Source organism: Engraulis encrasicolus, chromosome 14 (assembly GCF_034702125.1).
Source record: "Engraulis encrasicolus isolate BLACKSEA-1 chromosome 14, IST_EnEncr_1.0, whole genome shotgun sequence".
Taxonomy (NCBI): Eukaryota; Metazoa; Chordata; class Actinopteri; order Clupeiformes; family Engraulidae; genus Engraulis; species Engraulis encrasicolus.
Genome location: NC_085870.1, coordinates 21,992,112 through 22,012,111, shown reverse-complemented (window position 1 = coordinate 22,012,111; position 20,000 = coordinate 21,992,112). Strand labels below are relative to the sequence as shown.

The window sequence follows — 20,000 nt, the reverse complement described above, 5'->3', positions numbered from 1 at the left end:
ATCGCGACCACGCCATCTACCACCCGGCCAAAGTCAACTTCTACGTGCTCAACGGGCGGAGGAAACGCAGTCAACCTCAGCACTTCACATACACCCCTCTCTCTGGTGAGTGCAGACTGTGTGAATGTACAATACAGGGCTGATAGTATTCAGGCTCCATGCCTGATTTCAGGCTTGACAGAGTTTGCAAAAATAAAAACATTGATAATAATTACCCATTAGGTTATTCTTATCTCAGAAAGTGTTACAGGTTCAGGGTTTTCTTCTACTGTCAGGCTTGAATAGTGGTTATACACAGGCTATTAAATGTTTGAATAATGTGTCAAAATAGGCCTACGTTATGTCACTATGCAGTATCTTGTCATCATTAGAGCAGAGAAAAAAGTTCAGGCTCAGCATTTTTTTTCACTATCACCCCTGACAGTATACGTAGTGTACATCTATCCAAGGTTCTAAACTACGTGTTTTCATCACCAGCCAAAATGAATGGTAGATGTTTATCTGGTAACACTAGACGCATAACATTGTCATAATGCAGTCATGAATGTGTCATAAACATTACGTCAATGCCATAAACATCATATGACTTTGTCTTTAAGTGAAATTCGGTTATGGCAAAGACAGGCCTAACAATGTCAACTTTTCATGGCCATAAAACCTTTATGATATTGCCATTACGTTTATGACTCCTTCCTGACACTAATATGACACTGTTATGACACGGTCGGCATCAAGTAAAATACAGATTGCTCATTTGTAATAAGTAGGCCTAGCCCTAATTGACTAATACCTACTGGGTATTTTCCATAGACCTAAATTAAACAAAAAGAACAAAAAGAAAAAGAACCAAAAAATTGATTTTGTGCCCTTTGAATCGATTATGTGAATTTCGATTTGATACGATGGATAATCGATTAACCCCATTATTTTATCCAGCCCTATTCTCTACCAGCCAAACTGAATTTTCACCAGCATTCAGCCAGTTCAGTTCACTGGTGGTTACTTAGAGGCCTGCATTTTTATTATTGTGTCCTTGTATCCTTGTGAGTCTACTCTTGTGTCACTATTAAATACCATGCACTCTGTCTGTCTGTCTGTCTGTCTGCCACAGTGCCATTCATTAAGACAGAGCCAGCGGATGACTTCCAGTTCGGGCAGCTGGGCTGTGCCGTGTCTCAACTCCTGGGCGTCTCCCCCTCGTCCCGCCACGCCCACTCCCACTCCCACTCTGTGCCATCCCAGATGCCCCTGGACGGCTGCGGGGTGCCAGGCCTGCCCTCTCACCCTCACCCCCTCCACCACCTACACCACCACCACCAGCCCCACCAGGCCCAGCAGCAGCATCAGCATCAGCATCAGCATCATCAGCCTCAGCAGGTAGTGGGGGGGCTGCGTGGCTCCTACGGTGCTCTAGATCAGCCCTCGGAGTCCTACCAGCTGCAGTGCCCGGTGGTGTACCGGCAGTCCAGGAGCCTGGGCAGCAGCCCCGTGCTCTACCAGTCCATCCTGGACATGGGCAGCTACGCAGGGGCCCGGGGGCTGTCCAACATGCCCACTCACACCACGCACCACCACCAACACAGCAGCCCGGGGGGCCACCACCACTCAAGCATGGGCCACCTGGCGGGTGTGAGTAGCTACGGTGGTAGTGGAGGAGGCATGCCGAAGGTGGATCATCATCGGGTGTTGATGGGCAATAGCTTCCAGGAGGCCGCCTCACGCTTTCCTGATTTCAGTGGCAGTGGTGGAGGGCTTGGCGTTAGCGGCGGCGGCAATGGCGCTGCCAGCGTCCAGACGACGGTGGGGTACGGGCAGCTAGGAGCGGCAGTAGGGATACCACGACAACAAGGCCATGGGCACCAGCAGCACCAGCAGCAGCAGCAGCAGGGGTTCCCCTCGCCCTCCAGCAGCACGGGGCCGGCCGCACGGGTGACGGTGAAACAGGAGTTCCTGGACCATCTGGATGATGGTAGGTGTGTGAAGTAGGGGTGTTGGGATACCATTGACTTAAATATATGAACGGGAATTGTCAATTTTCTTCCGGTTTCTGGGTCTATTCCCCACCCGCCGCCGTTGCTTCACTTCAGAATAGAACATATTCTATATTCAGTATCAATGGGGAATACCCCTGGCCGAGAGCTGGGGGGGAATATCATTGACTTAAATACATGGGTTCACCGTTTTTATAAACACGATGTTGTGAGGAGGGGCAAGACGCTGGCAGCCAACCATGTGAGCTAATTTTTTGACCGACACCGGTGTGGCAGAGGTTGAGGTGCGCGTTTTTATAAACACGATGTTGTGAGGAGGGGCAACACACACGGCAGCCAACCACGTGAGCTATTTTTTTGTCCGACAGCGGTTTCCAACAATCAGAGGTTGAGTTGCGCGCAGCTAGTGTCGCGCAGCCAGGAGAAAACAAACATTTAGAACCCATGTATATATGAAAGGTATTGGCGATTTCCTTCCGGTTTCCGGATCTAGTCCCAGCTGCCGCCGTTGCTTCACTTCAGAATAGAACGTACGGTATCCCCTATATTCAGTATCAATGGGGAATACCCCTGGCCGAGAGCCATGATGGAAACTTTTATCTTGTTGGCCGGAATACAGCACAGCGTTTCTCGGAAGCATTGTTTTGTGACATCACAAATAGCTAGAGAAGGTATCATTCTGAGCCATCTCGGTGTCTTACCTTGCTGATTTTTCCACAGTGCTTTCGTTGAAATGTTGTCCTGTCACACAGAATAACTTAATACGGTTGGATGCATGTTGAGCACACATACTCACAACACGCACGCACACAGGCACACAGCACAGCAAACTAGCCACACAGTACACACACACACACATGTACACACATGCACGCACACACACGCACACACACACACAGACACACACGCGCGGGCGCGCACACGCACGCACGCAAACAAACTCTCACACACACACACACACACACACACACACACACACACACACACACACACACACACACACACACGCACGCACACACACACACACACGCACGCACGCACACACACACACGCACGGGCCAGATGTACCCAAATGACTGCTAGTTGCACACACACTTAAAGGCAATATACAGAACTCAATAATTGTACCATTGTGAGTGCAAAAATCAACTATACATACCAAAGGTTTAGAACAGTGGGGAACCTTTTTCATTCGAGGGGCCACTTCCAATTCATCGGAGGGCCGTATTATGAACACAAACCAGGATTTCCCCCTGCACTTAAGGACTATATTGACGGCAGCCGCCTGTACAGTCCCACAAGGAAATCGCGGGCATTTTCTCAAAAATTTGCGATCGGAATTGCCAGATGGTGCACAAGGATTTCCAGAAAATCGCGATAAAAGTTGCGTAGCTTCTTACTGTGTTGTTGAGATTTTGTTGCGGCATGAAGTGAAAGGTGCGATTTTTGTTGCGATTTTTAATATCTTTCCCCACGCTTGAAAGTAAAGGACACTGCCACATTCCAGTCCTCTGGTGTTTTTATATTATTTTCAGTGGTCATTTTGGTATTTTTGAGGTAGGCTTGGTATAGGCAGTAGTGGTGCGCGGGCAGTTGATATTTACAGCCCGCCCCAAGCCCAACCCATCACGCAGCCAACCCAACACAGACCCTACCTTCTGTAGGTCCCCTGAATATAACTTAGCTATATTGCAAATGTAATATGTAAATGTAAATGTTAATCTAAAATTCTTTCACAAAATGTGTCATATTTCATGTGAAGCTGCATACATTAAAACTATATCGGGGGCCAGATAAAGTGGCATAGGTTCCCCACCCCTGGCTTAGCGATATAATCCTTCATTATCACATAACACCGTAGCACTGCAGAGATCTTCTTCAGCTTTAGCGTGCTGCTGACTAGCTGTCTAGTCTTCCTCAGCCATGCTGGGATTGGAATTGCAAATCCACTCACCATAGCCCAGTGACTCCCAAACTGGGGGTTTGAAGGGGGGTCGTGGACAATAGGAACATTGCATAAAGAGTTACGGAAAATCCACAGGTTAACAGCTAACATAATGCCATAATTTAGCTAGTAACAGTATTCAATAGATGCATTTGCTGTCCTGTAGATTTCTAGCAATATTAGCAAACTATTAATCAAAAATCTGGTAATATTAATGGCCAAAAAAAATGCCTAGGTCTAGGGTCTAGGGTGGGCGTCGTGAAAATATGTGTGTTTGGGTGTGTCTGTGTGTGCATGGATGTGTGTGTGTGTGTGTGTACTGTGTGGCTAGTCTGCTGTGCTGCCCCCTGGCTCCCATTGCCCCCCCATGCCAGTATGTGGGTCACACAGCTCTATTTAGCCCATCAGCTAAGCCCATCACGCTGCTCAATATTGAACTCGGTATCTACGCAACAGTCAGCACTCAAGGTCAAAGAGGGTACAGCATTGATCTCTGACAAACACATTTGTTATTTGTCCATCCCTTCTTCCTGTCTTTCTCTCTCTCTCTCTCTCTCTCACACACACACACACACACACACACACACACACACACACACACACACACACACACACACACACACACACACACACACACACACACACACACACACACACACACACACACACACATACACACACACACACATTCTAACACCAACACCACTACACGCTCACCCCAAATTGCCCTCTCTTCTGCACACACTCCCTTCTCTTACACACACCATCCATGTCTCTCTATCACACGCCCCTGCCTGCACACTCCATTTCTCTCTCACACACACACCACATCCCCACTGCAAATCTGCTGTTGCATGATGCCACACTGCAACATTCACACACTACAAATCTCTACAAATTCACACACACGCACACACACACACACACACACACACACACACACACACACACACACACACACACACACACACACACACACACACACACACACACACACACACACACACACACACACACACGCACTCACACACACACGCACTCACACACAGGACACACACAAAATACAGGGTGTCCCAAAACTGTTAACCCATTTTACATCTCTATAAAGACCGTATTTGATCAAATGTGGTTAGTTTTCAATTGTCTCAATTTTACTGTTTTGTCCCCACCTGTTCTCAAACTGGCTTGCATTAGGGTCCTGGCACCGCTAACATTATTTATCACACCGCTTTCTTGTTGTATTTTTTTGCATTCATTTTCAATGTCTGCATTTACTTTCCGTGTCTGTTGTGGTCTCAAAGCTCAGACCTTAGACATCATTTAGGCATCAAAATAGGTGGTGACAAAGCAATTAAGTAGAATTGGGACTACGCATCATGACCCTCACTCAGCTTGCAGGTGCATCACAGTGGGTCAGACATCACCGGAAAGGAGAGGCTGGAGCTGCACACTGCAACTTAGTTTTCAAGACTTTATTTTGTGCACACACCCGACCCCTTTCCAAAACAATTAAGTATTCTATCGATTCTATTACAGTTTGAAAACTACAATATATACTGTACATACTTAATACCACCTACTTTACAATTATACTTTATAATTATACAAAATGTGGTAACACTTTATTTTAAGGATACATCTATTAGCACTAATACACACAATGTGCCTGTATAAGTAACTTGTAAGGCATGAACAAAGCAAAATCAAACATTTGTTAGGCATGTATTCGCAAATGTCTTGTTCATGCACAATAAGGGATTTATTACCAATTTAACCTTAGTAAGGACCTAGTAGGTCAGGTCTTAGCGTTTGCTTAGTACATGCCTTACAAGTTACTTATGCAGGCATTAACATTGTATGTATTAGTGCTAATAGATGTATCCCTAAAATAAAGTGTTAACCAAAATGTGTGCACATGTTTGGATACACACATATCAGGGTTCTAAATAGACACTGGCCAAATGCTGGTGAAATTTCAGTTCGGCTGGTAAAGGCCAGCTTACTAGCCACTTTGACCCATTAGTAAGTGTGTGTTTGGTTAGTATGATTAACATCGACTAGCCATTTTGGATGGTGATGAAAAAAGTTTATTTAGAGCCCTGCACACCATATACGTACCCTCTCACACAATTCTGACACATGTGCGCACTTACGCACAAACACGCCTCAACTCCAACCCTCTCTCTTGGACACGCTTTTTATCAGGGAAATCAAAGGCCCTGCTATGGAGTTGATATTGATTGGTTGAAGAGGAGATTTTCACTGCACTGTTGCCACAAACAGTATCTTAACCCGTTCAGACACAGCGTCATAAATTTGCTGTTACCAGCATGGCAATGACCAAGTTGTAGTGCATTATTAAGGCCCTGTAAATGTGTCATAATACTGTAGTATATCACTATGATAGTTAACTTTTCAATGACAATTACAGCGTTCCACTGGTGGAACAGCGTGCATTATGGGGCTACCAGGGACCCAGCTGGCTCAGGAGTAAACCAGGTTAAGTTAAGAGGTAAATCATATAATAGAAGAATATTTATTTTTCTTAAGAAATTGAAGACTCCAGGCTCTTCTATTAGATTATTTACCTCTTAACTTCACCTGGTTTACTCCTGAACCAGCTTTGCAGTATAGGCCCCAGGTCTTCTCTATGAAGGACTGAGAGTGCTGAGTGAGATCAGGCTTTGAGAGGAGAGGATGATGAAAGTGAGGCAGGCGGGGAAATACTCGAGTGACGTAGGAGGCCCTCACACACACAACAACCAGCCTTCCTTTTTTTCCACCACCGAGAAACTTTCCACTGCTGTAACTGTAGGCAGGCATGGACTGCACTCAGTAGCTACTGAAGGTACTGCTGAGATGTGTTGTCTAAACACATACCTGTGCTCAAAATTTGTGAGCTGTTGCCTTGCTTTCTAAACCAGTGTTTCTCAAACTTTTTCAGACCGGGGACCACTTTGTCCCCTCAAAAATGTTCTGCGACCACCCGGCAACTGAATTGACAGTTGACGGGTGCTAATTAGACACTGCTAATTTAGATGCAGATCACATACTTTTTATTCACATTTACTGTATAAGCCTGTCTTATTGTGGTAAAAATATGACTTCAGCTATATTTAACTTTGTAATAATGTTAAAAATATAACCTACTGCTAGCTTGTCTTGGAAAAGTAGAAATCCCCTCGCGGACCCATGAGCTCTGTCGCGGACCACCAGTGGTCCCCAGACCACACTTTGAGAATCATTGTTCTAAACACATGCCCGAGTTCACAGAGTTCTGCCAAGAGATGGGATTTTTGTGGCTCTTTGAAGGGATCCGGATCATGGTGGCTCATTCCTTTAAAAGAGCTGTTAAAAAAATAGATTTTTAATTATTTATTTCATAGTTAGTATTAACTTTTGACTCCACCGCTAGGTAATTTTGTCCAAACAACTGATCGTCCTCCTCCTTCTAAAGACGGTTTCTGACTCTCTGAGACAGGCACTTGTGTGTGTGCCCCCAGTTGTGATTCGGTTTCCATCGTTCACCTCTACAGTAGGAGCCGTTCAAAAGAATTTACTCGTTCACAAACGTCACAACACTACAGTAGTTCTGACTTCCAAATCAGTCAAACTTAATGAGCTGACGCTTCTAAGCATACACATTAGGGGCTACCTGAGTTCACTTTCCATTTCTGTTTAGCTGACTGTTAAATATTAGTGAGATTCATTTTTAAAACAAATCCATGCAGAAAAAAATACCCCCGGCCATCTCATTCGGTTGTAAACACATCCAAATAAAACAGTGAATGTGAATAATGGCATGCTGGGAGCGGGGAGCAATTTTAAAGTCACTTAATATAAAAGCATCTGAAGAGGACGCAATTCATCACACTATCTTCAACTATAGTATGTTTCCAGCTGAGTTAGCCAAACTAAGCATTTTTCGTCTGTCCAGCACAGGGATTCCATTCAAAATGCTTTTCTGGAGCTGTCAGTATGCAGATGAGACTGTGTGTGTGTGTGTGTGTGTGTGTGTGTGTGTGTGTGTGTGTGTGTGTGTGTGTGTGTGTGTGTGTGTGTGTGTGTGTGTGTGTGTGTGTGTGTGTGTGTGTGTGTGTGGTAAGTAACGCGAGTGACTGTGACAGACACCACACCTCCTGTTGTTTCCATTGACAGCCCCAAACACAGCACCTTTAGCATGTCTGTCCGCTGCCCCATTCCTATTTATAGAAGGGAGAGAAAGTTTCCATTTATAGCCCACTACAACTTTCCCCTGAGCAACAACAGGAAGAGAAGAGAGCACCAAATCAAGCTGCAGATCACCAGGAGACTGGGTGCTTTGTGGTGGCAGTGCGCCCTCCTGTGGGCAAAAAAGGGTAGTGCCACAACTGAACACAGTAAAGTGGCAAGAGTAATGACAAAAGAGTAATACTAATAATACTAATAATGTGGGTTACTTTGAAATCGTATTCCTACCCATATCTATTTATTCATTATGCTGAGTGTGGTGTGTGTCTTTGTGTGTCTTTATGCCACTACCAAAGGGAAATTTCCATTTCATTTAACTTTAATGGACAATAAAGAAGTCTACCACCATCAACATTGAAGAGGAAGTATTAGAATTAAATTAGTTTGACAATTTTTGATTGGAAGCTTAACCGTTGAAAATCAGTCCCCATGCTCCGCCCTTGCAGTGCAGCAACACCTTCGGCTCTGCTACATTTGCTCAGGAATGTTCAGGTACAATCTGAGTTCCCCTGGGCAGGGAAAATGTTTGGTTTAAACTTTGGCTCAGCTTTTTTTGCCCTGGACCAGTAGCAAACCAAGGGAGGTGGGCCAACCTTGCCGTTTAAGAAAGCTAGTTGTTTTGCTCTTGATCAGATGAGGGCTGTTTCTCAAAGTCAACGATCCTGGCCTTTCTAGGACATAAAAACGCCCAGTGATTGGATACTCTGCGGAGTTCAATACAGAGTATCCAATCACTGGGCATTTCACGTCCTAGCAAGGCCAGGATCCTTGACGTTAAGATACAGCTTAAGTCTCGAAGAGAAAGTCATGATAATCAGGCTAGAAAATCAGTGCAAACAGCACTAACGATATTCCACAATTTCTTTTTTGTGTCTACAGTGAATGACATCATCCGAAAGGACATGCCCGTCCTGAGACCGGACCACACGTAAGAGTGAACCCTCCTTGGACATAGGGTCAAAACACACATCTTCTACTGTACCCCTTTTTCTACTTTAAACATTTTGTACTTATTTTTGCCTACTACATATCTTGTGTATGTTTATAACATGAATTATGCCTTAAACTGTCAGGACAAAAAGAGTAAATATCAGTTTTCATAATCCTCAATTTTATAATCTGTTTTGTAACTATACAATATCTATAAATTAGTGTATCTTCTGATACGATTTCAACAAAGGAGAACATTTTGTCAATATGTAATTGTACATTTAATAAGTAATCTGAAGGATTATGCTAAACTACTGTCACTTCCGACTAGGTATTGAAGTTGACTTGTGTAAAACTTAACTACTGGCGGATGCATCATGTATGGGAATATCTAATAAAATATGTCATAAAATCACAGTGTTTGTAATGTTATTTTTAGACTAGTCTCTATAGGCCTATGTAAACTATGTAGGATCTGTTGGTATGGTATTGCAGCCAACACGTTGCCGATGCTACTCAAAATGGTGGAATTACATGCATTATAATTCATGTATTGAATAAAAATTGTACCTAATGAAGGAGGTAGTAAATATTAATGAAAAAGATAAACTAGTGAATGGGTAGTAAATGTAGGAAATAAACCATAAAAGACTTCAGTAAAAGACCTTTCAGAATCAAAATTATCAACTTATTTTAGAAGTAAGGCACTGCTCAGCAGCTGGATTTAACACTGAAGGGTAGAAGATTTTATTTCATGTAGTGGTTCGTTTGAACAGGACAACAATAGACTTATAAAAAAGGAGTGCTCCCATCATTGCAGCAGTGCAACTTGACAAGTGGCCCAACAATTCTTGATATTCTTCACATTATTGTACAAAAAAACGAACAAATGTTCTTGTATTAAAATATAGCAACCCATACTTATGATTCCCTCACTCATCAATGGGGTTTGGTCAGCAATTAAAACGTCAGTATCATATGATGAATATGGTTGCATGTTGACAAGCCTTGAAGGATGCATGATTGACCAGATGTTGTTGATATTCTGATGAACATGTCCGCAGTGTATGCACCTCAGTACACACATTTGCACTGATGGAGGAAATCTCAGTGGTCACCTTCACTCATTCCATTGAAAATTGAAATGGCACAATAGGCTGTACAGGATACAGGCTGTTGAAACACATGTGCATAATTTGGGGCTCCATTGATTCATTTTAAAAGAAAAGAAAACAAAAGTCTCGAGCCTGAAACACCCACAGGTTCTAGTGAAGTCTTGTCTTGTAATGTCTATCTTTTCTTTTTGCTTTCTTTCTTCGGTTTCTGGCGCGGTTGGGGAACTGGTCCCTTTGGCTTCTTAGACTGCTCTCCTCCCCTTATATCACTCTTTTCAACAGCTTCCTCCTGAAAACAAAGTGCATGAAATTTCACCCAAACTGCAGTGTGGTGTCAACCGTACCACGGTAGGCTGGCTACTCCCGGTCTTACCACTTACCTACTCTAATGTAAATAGGACAAACTTGCTACCCAACTCAACTAGGCTATGGGGGACCGTGTCTATGTTCCCACAGCCCATTGGTCCCACATCACTAAGATTTTTAACATTATTTTAGGCCTATTGGTTCTCTTCGTTTACTTGGAAATGTGGAAACATGGAGTTGTAGAGCATAGGACTTATATTTGAATATTTTTTTTAAACTGGGGGAACATGGAGCAGCAGGAATAATCTGGACCATTTGGGCTGTGGGACCAATGGGTCGTGGGACTAATGGGCTGTGGGAACATAGAGCTGACCCCAGGGAAAAGTGTGCACACACAGGGACATACAGTGTCATAAAAAGGGATACAGGAACAGAAATAGACATCATCCTGAGATGGGAAACATCCCACTACATGTACAGTAGGCCTATACAGCATCACATCTATACCCTCCCTCTAGTTTAGACAACCCAGCATGAACGATGCATATAAGGCAACACCAGTTCAAGACCCCTGTTATTATACACCTCCCGTTCATCTAGCTTCTCCGCTGCTTGTTGGCGTGGCAATTGTATTCAGAACAGTAATGTTGGAGCTCCAACACGACCCTAGTTCTATTGGAAATGCGTTCGATGCACAACAATCTAGTACTTACTTGTTCGGGGGTTTTACTAAAGGGTATTATCACAGCCAATATGCATACTAGTTGGAAGATAGCACCCAGGAAGAGTCCGTAACGGAGAAGACTCTCGAACAAAGTGGGCTCGGGAACCTCGGGGGGTGACAGATCGAGTTCCGCCGACATTGTTAGAGCAGTGGAGTGTCTGGAAAATGAATAGTGTACATTTGAGTCATAGCACAGTTTAAAAGCTAGGTGCAAACGTGTCAATGATTACAAACAGAAGAATGGCCCTCGGCAATACTTTATTCTAAATGCATGCGCAGACTTTTGCACGGCTGCGTCACGCAGAACTATTCGGAAGTCTTTGATGAATGACTCGCTACACTATATCGCTAACATTCCACACTTGCAACATTGTTTCAGAGGGTGTTGTTAGCCAACCTAAGACAATTGATGAACACCGAGCTAACTGGCAGGAACTTTCAAATGCATACGTTTCTTTTTCACTATAAGACATGCTCTTCACATAGATTTCCATAACTTACTTTCAATGAATCTCGGAAAGTGTACAGTTGTTACAGTTAGTCATTCATACATCTTCGGGGATGTGTTTTTTTTTAGCAGCAATGAATAAAATGCTCGCAAAGTCTGACGAGTAACGTGCATTGTGCCACCAGGCGACGGGGAGGACGCACTACAAGACTGCTAGTCCTGCTTCTGTCCTGTAGAACTAATTGCATACAGTGAAGCATGTCTCAAGTCCGAGCCATCAGTGTGGACAATAATAATAAGAACAATTTTATTTAGCGCTTTTCATGACACTCAAATTGCTCTGTGTATGACAGGCGTGTAAATGTTTTTTTACGTTTTGTATGGATGGAGATCACTACCCAGGCTCCTTAGTGGAAAGTCATGATGATGATCAAGCAAGAGATCACTTGACTGCAAATCAGATCTAGGCCTACCTTTGGGTTCCACCAATACTATCTATCTATCTATCTATCGATCGATCGATCGATCGATCTATCTATCTATCTATCTATCTATCTATCTATCTATCTATCTATCTATCTATCTATCTATCTATCTATCTGTCTGTCTGTCTGTCTGCGTGTGTCTGTCTAGCCTAGGCCTATACTGTATTGGTGAAAGCACAACATCCTTGTGCATGGCATGATGTGCTTGTGTGTGTGTGTAAAGCCGCTTTGAGTGCTAAGAAAAGCTCTATATAAAACTGATCTATTACTATTATTATGATTATTGTTACTCTACTTAACCCTTTGCTGAATAAAAGAAAACTAATCCTAGCATTTCATCATGGAGAATTTACAGTAACAGTTACCTTAATGACATCCACACAGAGGTAGAGGTAGGCCTACATAAAAAGTGTAATAAAGTACAAGTAGACATATCTTTATTCTGCGTAGCCTCTTACTGCAGATGGGGTCGCCGGCGGGTCTATTCACTATTTGCTGAAAATACTCAACTACATCATAACAACATTGCTATGACAGTGCCGAGAGCCTTAAGTAACATATTAAGACAAAGCCATTACAATTTTGGTGACAGTAAGGTTATCACATAGGTGCTGCGCTAAGGGGTTATATCCTATCAAGTTGTTTGGGTACAGAGTACTGGGTTTGGGTCTTTCAGGGCATTTATATTGAATGCCAGGGCTACCCATCTAAAAATCTAAGTAAAAGTTTAAAAAAGTACTTAACTTAAGAACCAATTTTAGTTGAAAATACTCTCCTTTTAATTAGCTTTCCTCTCGAGAATTCAATATTGTTTCACATCGTCCTCCAAGACCTCTCTTGCTAACACCAGCCTCCTCCAACACAAATAGTGAAAATGCTGTGTGCAAGCCTGAGTAATTTCCTTTCATTTTATCTCATATTACTCAGTAGCATACTGATTCCTATTTAACCAAAGTAAAATACTTGGGTCAAAATGATCTCAAGTGAATTAAAAGTGATATGTTCAGTTTTTCCGTTCCTCTCTATATCAGTCAAGATTAATCATGCTATGAGTAAAAAGCATGAAAGTCAGAATATGGTCCTTGCCCCTGATAATAGATTTGTTCAAATTTAAAATAGGGTCTACTGTTCATTACATAGTAGCCTGGCGACGCCATCCTACGCACTTCCATCCAAAGATTTTGGTTCCGTACAGAGTCTGGCCCAACCATGGAGGTAGTATAAGAACTGGAGAGAGTGAATAAGTCCCGCCTCCAGTCATTTAATGGGAAATGCTAAGCTAGTGAATTCAGCCAAAATTGAATGAATTTTTCAGCTTCAAAGATGGAGTCGTTTCCACCGACAGTTTACTCAGCCAATTACGTGCCACGTTATTGTCTGACTTACTGTTAATCAGAAAGCTATATGGAAGACGGGCATTGGATGCATGGAGCATTGGATGCACAGACCTGTAAAGGTTTCGCACCCACCAATCATCATGACCGAAGTGGGAAGAAGTGGATGTCGGAAATGCAAAAATGTTGACTTGCTAATCGGCGAAGCTAATCAGCCAAATCCTGCCTCCCTGGGCCCAACCCTCCTACCGTGGCTCGGCTCGCTCTGTTCTGCCAATCAGCAAACCGTTGAGAGTGGTGACTCAGAACTCACGCGTGGAGTCCGTTACTGATTGGTTAAGGTAGCACTATTCACACTTTTGTCTTGTTATTTGTATGCTTTGGCAACACTGTATCATTACAGTCATGCAAATAAAGCACAATTTGACTTTAATTTGAATTTGGAACTCCAATGAATTTAAATTGCATAATTGTAAGGTCAGACCATCTCCCACCCTCTATGGAAACGGATTCCTCTTAGCTTGATCCAGACTGTTTGATGGAGTCGACAGTCGGCTTTCGCCCAGGCTACATTAATAGTGAATAATCATGAAAAATGAAAACTTGTGATATGTCATATGATAATTTCCAAAATTTACACACTCTCAAAAATACTTCATTTTAAGAATGTCTTCCTCCCTTTAATCTCCCCAAAGGCATAGACCAGGGCTAGTCAAATGGAGGCCCTGGGGCCAGATGGATGGCAAGGATGGCAAGGTTTTGGCCCCCCCACAAGGTTTGAACAAAATTAAAACATGTGTGATCTGTGGCCGTGCATAATTTAAGGGATATCCAATAGATAATACAACTCAAATAAATAATGAATGTGTGCAAAAGACACACAAATATTATTCAGATTTTTCGAAAATTATTTCAAGGCCCATTTGGAGTAAGCTACTGTACTTTCAAGGCCCAAAGAGTGGGCCCCGTCCCACTGTTTGAGAATCACTGCTCTAAACTATGACCATAGTGGTTAGGGAGCCTTTGGTCTTTGGATCAGATAGGTGAGGGTTATATCCCTCCTTTAACAGTAATGAAGAATACCTGCAGTCATCCACGGCTGAAGTGTCCTTGAGCAAGGCACTTAATGTCACACTACTGCAGGGTTGAAAGCATCATCTTTGAATAAAAGCGTTGCGAAGGGAAATGCTGTAACATAAAAGCCGACACAATATACACACATTTACCGGTAACCACTCACATTTTAGTCTAGTGTTCACAGTGTCTTGTGCTTTAACAGTGGGGTTTTTTTTTTTTTAGAACTTTCTGTTGAGGTAAATTGGTCTGGTTATTTGTGATCCCTAAAAACATTTGTGTTTGTAGGGGCGTCACCATAACTGATAATCCATTAAACTGTGGTAAATAGGGCTGATAATAATAATAATCACTTGAAATTCAAAAAAATACTTTACCGTATAACCGTACCGTGACACCATGAGCCTTTCTGACCACTCATCCAAGTCTGCTGATGTTGTCACAAAGGCACACTTTGTCACCTAACACCTACTGTAATGTCAAAGAATCATAGTGAATTTCTGAACCAATTCATTTCTACAATTAAAAGAAACATCTATGGCCATTTCCCCCTCATAACTTCAGAATGACAAAGAATTAATGTATTGGGCATTTTTAAATATAAGTACTCCTTGCACCTTTTTGGAACTATTTCAGTTTGTGTAGGATCAATGCTTTCAAAACATAGGCCTATTCAACACAACTTTTCAAAATTACTGCTATAATAGCAAAAACCTTGGTCATTATGGTCACAATAACTGTGAGGTTAAATTTTCATACCGTGACACCCGTATGTGTTTGCCTTCTGAGCTCCAGTAAAGGCCAATCCAATAAAATCCAATCAATGTCATCACTGCCCACAATGACCGTTTCCAATTCATCATGTCATTCAATAATTTCACTTAATAAACATAATGGGTAACAATAGGACGGACTAATATGGTGACTGTCTGATGCCCAACGCTGTAAAAATGTCCTCAAAGAACCTTCAGTTGCAGTTGAAAAAATGTGTGGTGTTTACATAATTAAGTTTTCATATTGATGAAGTTTTCCTGCCTTATACCTGCACCTGGACAACTGAAGTGTTTTGCACAAGGACTTCCATGTAGGCTACTTTGTTCCTCTTTGGAACCATTGGTGAACTGAAAGTTCTTCAGGGGCAGTCATGGGTAAGCAGTTAGGGCGTCAGACTTGTAGCCCAAACGTTGCCTGTTCGACTCCCAACCGGAATAATCAACCAGTGCTCTCCCCCATGCTCCTCCATGACTGAGGTACCCTAACCCCGCCACACTGCTCCCTTGGGGCGCCATTGAGGGCTGCCCCCTTGCAATTTTGTTGCATGCAGTGTTCACTTGTGTGCTGTGGAGTGCTGTGTCACAATGACAGTGGGAGTTGGAGTTTCCAAAGGGGCTTTCAATTTGCACAGTGCATGCTATGTCCCTGGGCATGTGCCACAGTACAGACAAAACAGTCAAAGCAGGAGTAATTAAAAGGTCTTTATTTCTTATGATTGCTAGTTGATAACACATGGGCTAAATTCATAACGAAGACCTTTTTTTCTTAATGTGGTGCCCTTGAGCTTTCAACAACTGTTTGGTTTACACAGGGATGACAAAAGCCTTAGGAAATAAGCTCTGCAGATGGGGCGTCTTTTAAGCTCAACAATGACTTTTCCTTTGTCATAAGGGAGCAGAGAATGCCAAAGCAAGCACAGGAGGAGCAGCTACAGATACCTAACACAAATACCATCGCACAAGACTAGAGAGAAAGAAGAGAAGAGAAGAGAAAGAAGGAAAGGAACAAGAACACGGTCAAGATAGTGAAAAAAGAAGACACAAAAGAAAAGAAAAGGAGACATAGTGCTGGGATAAGAGGCATAAGGAAGGATGGAGAGAACAAGAAGAAGAACGGCGAAGAAGGGCAGAAAGAAGAAAAGGCAGAGAGAGAGCGGAGGAAAGAAGCTTAAAAGTAGAGCACACCAGATACAGTACAGTAGAAGAGTAGGGAGTGCGGAGAGCAGCTGACCAATAGCTGTGGCGTAGGGGTGTTGCCAAGGGCAGCAAGATGGCCAATAGCTGTGGCATAGGGGCGTGGCCGAGGGCAGCGAGAGGGGAGGGAAGGCCGCAGGGGTCGGCAGTATTGCGTTGAGAAGAGGAGCTTTTGAGACAACATTGGTCCACCTGGAACGTAAAGAGTTTGTCCAACACAAGGCGAGTACATGGGGCCTGTACAGACTCCCAGAACAAGAGGGAGAGAGGGAATCTGTTGCCAGCGATGCGAACAGGGGTCTCTGTGTAGTGTACCCTGCTGCTTATTTTTCTTCAGACATTTTCTTTTTTTGCTGTTGTTTTTTCTTATATTTATTTTGCTGTTCTTTGAAAAGTCAGGATCACAGAGGGCACACTTAGGCAGTTAGGCTCCATTATCTTAATGCCAAACACAACACATATTATGAAGCAGACACAGAGAGAGAAAGAGAGAGAGAGAGAGAGAGAGAGAGAGAGAAAGACAGATAGAGAAAACGGCAGAAGAAGAGTCCCAAATGGCTCTGAGAATAACATAAAGCTCACAGCACATCAAAGCAGTTCTTCTACACCCACAACAAAATCCCATGATAACCTATGAAGAGAAGGGCAACAAAGAATCGAACTCACCATTGGAGGGTTTTAAACAGATTACATTCAAATAAGAGACAGATGCATGGAAGAAACAACATGGTTTATAACTCATCAAACACACACACAAAGTAATTAAAACAAGTGGCATGCTTGTCTGAGTTATCGTTCACTCTGTGACATATGTTTGAAAATCATTGCCTGAAACCGAATCTGATTATATGACTGCCTCCTTATCATAAAATCTATATATTTTCATTATAGAAATAGTTATTTGATATATCTATATATTCAAAATGTAGTCATACTTTATTTGAAATAAAAAAGCACAATCCATTTAATAGATTTCAGTTTAATATATCTATCCTTCTGATGAATCAATATATTTATACATAAATACTGTCCTTGTAATATTTATAAATAGTTCGTTTATGGTATTTATAGTTTATGGTGTGGGCAATATGAGATCTTGGAAGAAGGGCCAATAGCCCACCGCACACCGCATAGGCCTACGCTTGTCTTTAATCAGAGTTTCAGATAATTAGCCTCTTCTGACTCAGATAAACATGGTATATCCATCGAAATGTTAGTCCCTATGTTGTGTGCACTTGATAAAAATCATAAAATAATTGCATCTGTTCCTGCTCCGGTGCCTTCTCTCCAGTTAAGATTACTTGTCCATCTCTCACCGATGCACCAGATGACTAAACAGAAGTGTGTGGAATTATCCCTTTGACATTAATAAATATATTTGTGTATTCTAAGGTGAATGAAAGCAATGCCAACAGTATTGTACTACTAGAAAAGAAAAGTGTAAAGGAGAAAGAATGAGAATGGTGGTGGAAACAGATTCTGTATTTCAATATCATGCCACAGAGACCAATGGATCACTACAGATTCTGCACACACATAGCAAGCAATCATACATTTGTCTTTGTAAATGCAAAACACCAAATGAGCTAGCATGTGGCTATGCTACACACACGTCACGCACACACGTGCCTAATGCCCTTCCACACACACACATTGCATGTCTCCCACACTTCACACTTTTCATCATGTGTACAAAATACATCTGTGGATAAAACACATCTGGATGTTGCTGATTAGGATCAATAAAATCAAACTCGAGCCAGTCTTTCAACAGACTGGAATGTAAAAGCATTTAAATGTAAACTCTAAGACAAAAAAAAGACACAAAAAAAACCAACAAAAACAAAGAAAAACATATCCTGTACAACCGTCACCATGGTTGCACCATGTGTTTGAACAGCAACAATCAGAGGATCTTCTCATCTGATGGTTTTTATGGCTTATTGTTTGAATGGAGTTACACAGCAAGTATTGCATCAGATAGCCACTGACTCTGGAGCTCCTGGCGTCAGTAGTCCAGTGCCTGTAGCCACTACAGTATATTGGACTGTATGTTTCATTTAGCATGAGCGGAAGAGTACCAGAGAGAGGTCAACAAAGCAAAGAGGGCTGCAAGTCGAAGCATGAATTAAGCATTTGATAAATTATAATTTATGAGGTTTTTTATTTCTCCAATGTGCGGGATGCAGCTGTTAAGCTTTTCTTTTTTATTTTATTTTTGTTATTTTTTGTTGGCTTGTCACTCTGTCATAAGTACAGAGTAGAGATGTGCACCTCTAAAGAACTGATCTCACTGGCGTGAGGCAGGCAGTGCCAAAAAGGCAAAGCCTCCACACCACAGAACACGTCACTGACTGTGGAGCCTTGAACTTGAGCGCAGGTCTATCAGCAATGAGATTTGGGTGCAGGGGCTGTTTGAGTAAGAATGTCAATGCGTTTGTGTATGATACCCATCAATTCCAGACTACTCTGCACTGCAGGCTTCCATAAAAATAGTCTTGACTTGTAGCCCCCTGTTGTGTCACCAGTTAAGATCCTCCAGAGTTGTCTTGGAACACAGACAAAATACAAACAAATGTGGATATAAAAAATACTACATAAAAAAACACAAATATTTGAAATTAAGTCCACCAACATGCTGAATATGGTTTCAACACTGATTTTGCACACAAGTCTAACAAGCGTTCCCCTGTGTTGAAGACATGAAAAGAACCTGAAAAAGTCTTTAAATATATAACCATTTTATCTACTTTTATGTGGAGTCCAGCACCCGCCCAAGGGGGATATACATAAAATGTGCAGTCAGTGCATTTTCTTCTCATTTTATTATCAAATTGACAAATGCCACACACTCACACACGTACACAGTATCATTATATCCTATCTTGAAAACATGCTTCTATTTACATCAATTTAGGTACATGCGGTATGGACAAATCTGCTGAATGTACAGGACAGGGTGGGGAGATATGGAGTTGAAAGTGCTCACATATGGACTGACTGGTCTGTTATCTCTCTCCTCGCTTTGCGCTCGATCTAATGGGGCTCACAAACAGAGGGAGACTGTATCTGCATCTTTACAGTAACTTGCGAGGGGAGGCACCTCTAGCCTACCGAGCACACCTAAAACACAACCCTAACCAGAGCTCCAGAACTCCAATCAGAACCCCAGAAGTCCAACTAAAGAACTCCAGAACTCAAACTAGAACTCCAGAACTGAGCTTGTACTTTGGCATATTGCAGCTGGATGGAGAGAGGGATATTTCAATGAAGGCAGTGAAATACAAAACAAACAATCAAACTAATCTTAATTTGTGAGAAACCATAGCTGAGACCTATTGTAATTCACCCTTCCCATATAGGTTTCATTCGTAACATATGTTATACATTCCAGGTTATTTCATTTCTATTGCTGGGAAAAAGAGGTTGAACCGTAGATAGCTTTCACTCT

At 42.4% G+C, this 20,000-nt stretch overlaps 2 protein-coding genes across 2 annotated transcripts in view; one reads left to right on the top strand and one right to left on the bottom strand.

Annotated features, from left to right (window-relative positions):
- The window catches only part of LOC134462267 (nuclear factor of activated T-cells, cytoplasmic 2), a 31,508-nt gene extending 21,997 nt beyond the window's left edge, over positions 1 to 9,511 (top strand). Inside the window, exons 8-10 of the mRNA XM_063215195.1 lie at positions 1 to 105; positions 1,112 to 1,969; positions 9,046 to 9,511. The exon at positions 1 to 105 is cut by the window's left edge and continues 28 nt beyond it. Of these exons, the coding sequence (XP_063071265.1) occupies positions 1 to 105; positions 1,112 to 1,969; positions 9,046 to 9,098 (1,016 nt within the window). The 3' untranslated portion in view covers positions 9,099 to 9,511. The remainder of the gene's footprint in view (positions 106 to 1,111; positions 1,970 to 9,045) is intronic.
- A 304-nt stretch (positions 9,512 to 9,815) lies between these two features.
- Positions 9,816 to 11,878, bottom strand: manbal (mannosidase beta like). Its single transcript, XM_063215194.1, has 3 exons — positions 11,743 to 11,878; positions 11,231 to 11,399; positions 9,816 to 10,500 (listed from the first exon to the last, which is right to left on the bottom strand). Exons 2-3 carry the CDS (start codon positions 11,378 to 11,380, stop codon positions 10,387 to 10,389), a joined length of 264 nt encoding a protein of 87 aa, XP_063071264.1. The 5' UTR covers positions 11,381 to 11,399; positions 11,743 to 11,878; the 3' UTR covers positions 9,816 to 10,386.
- Between the last annotated feature and the right edge of the window lie 8,122 nt (positions 11,879 to 20,000).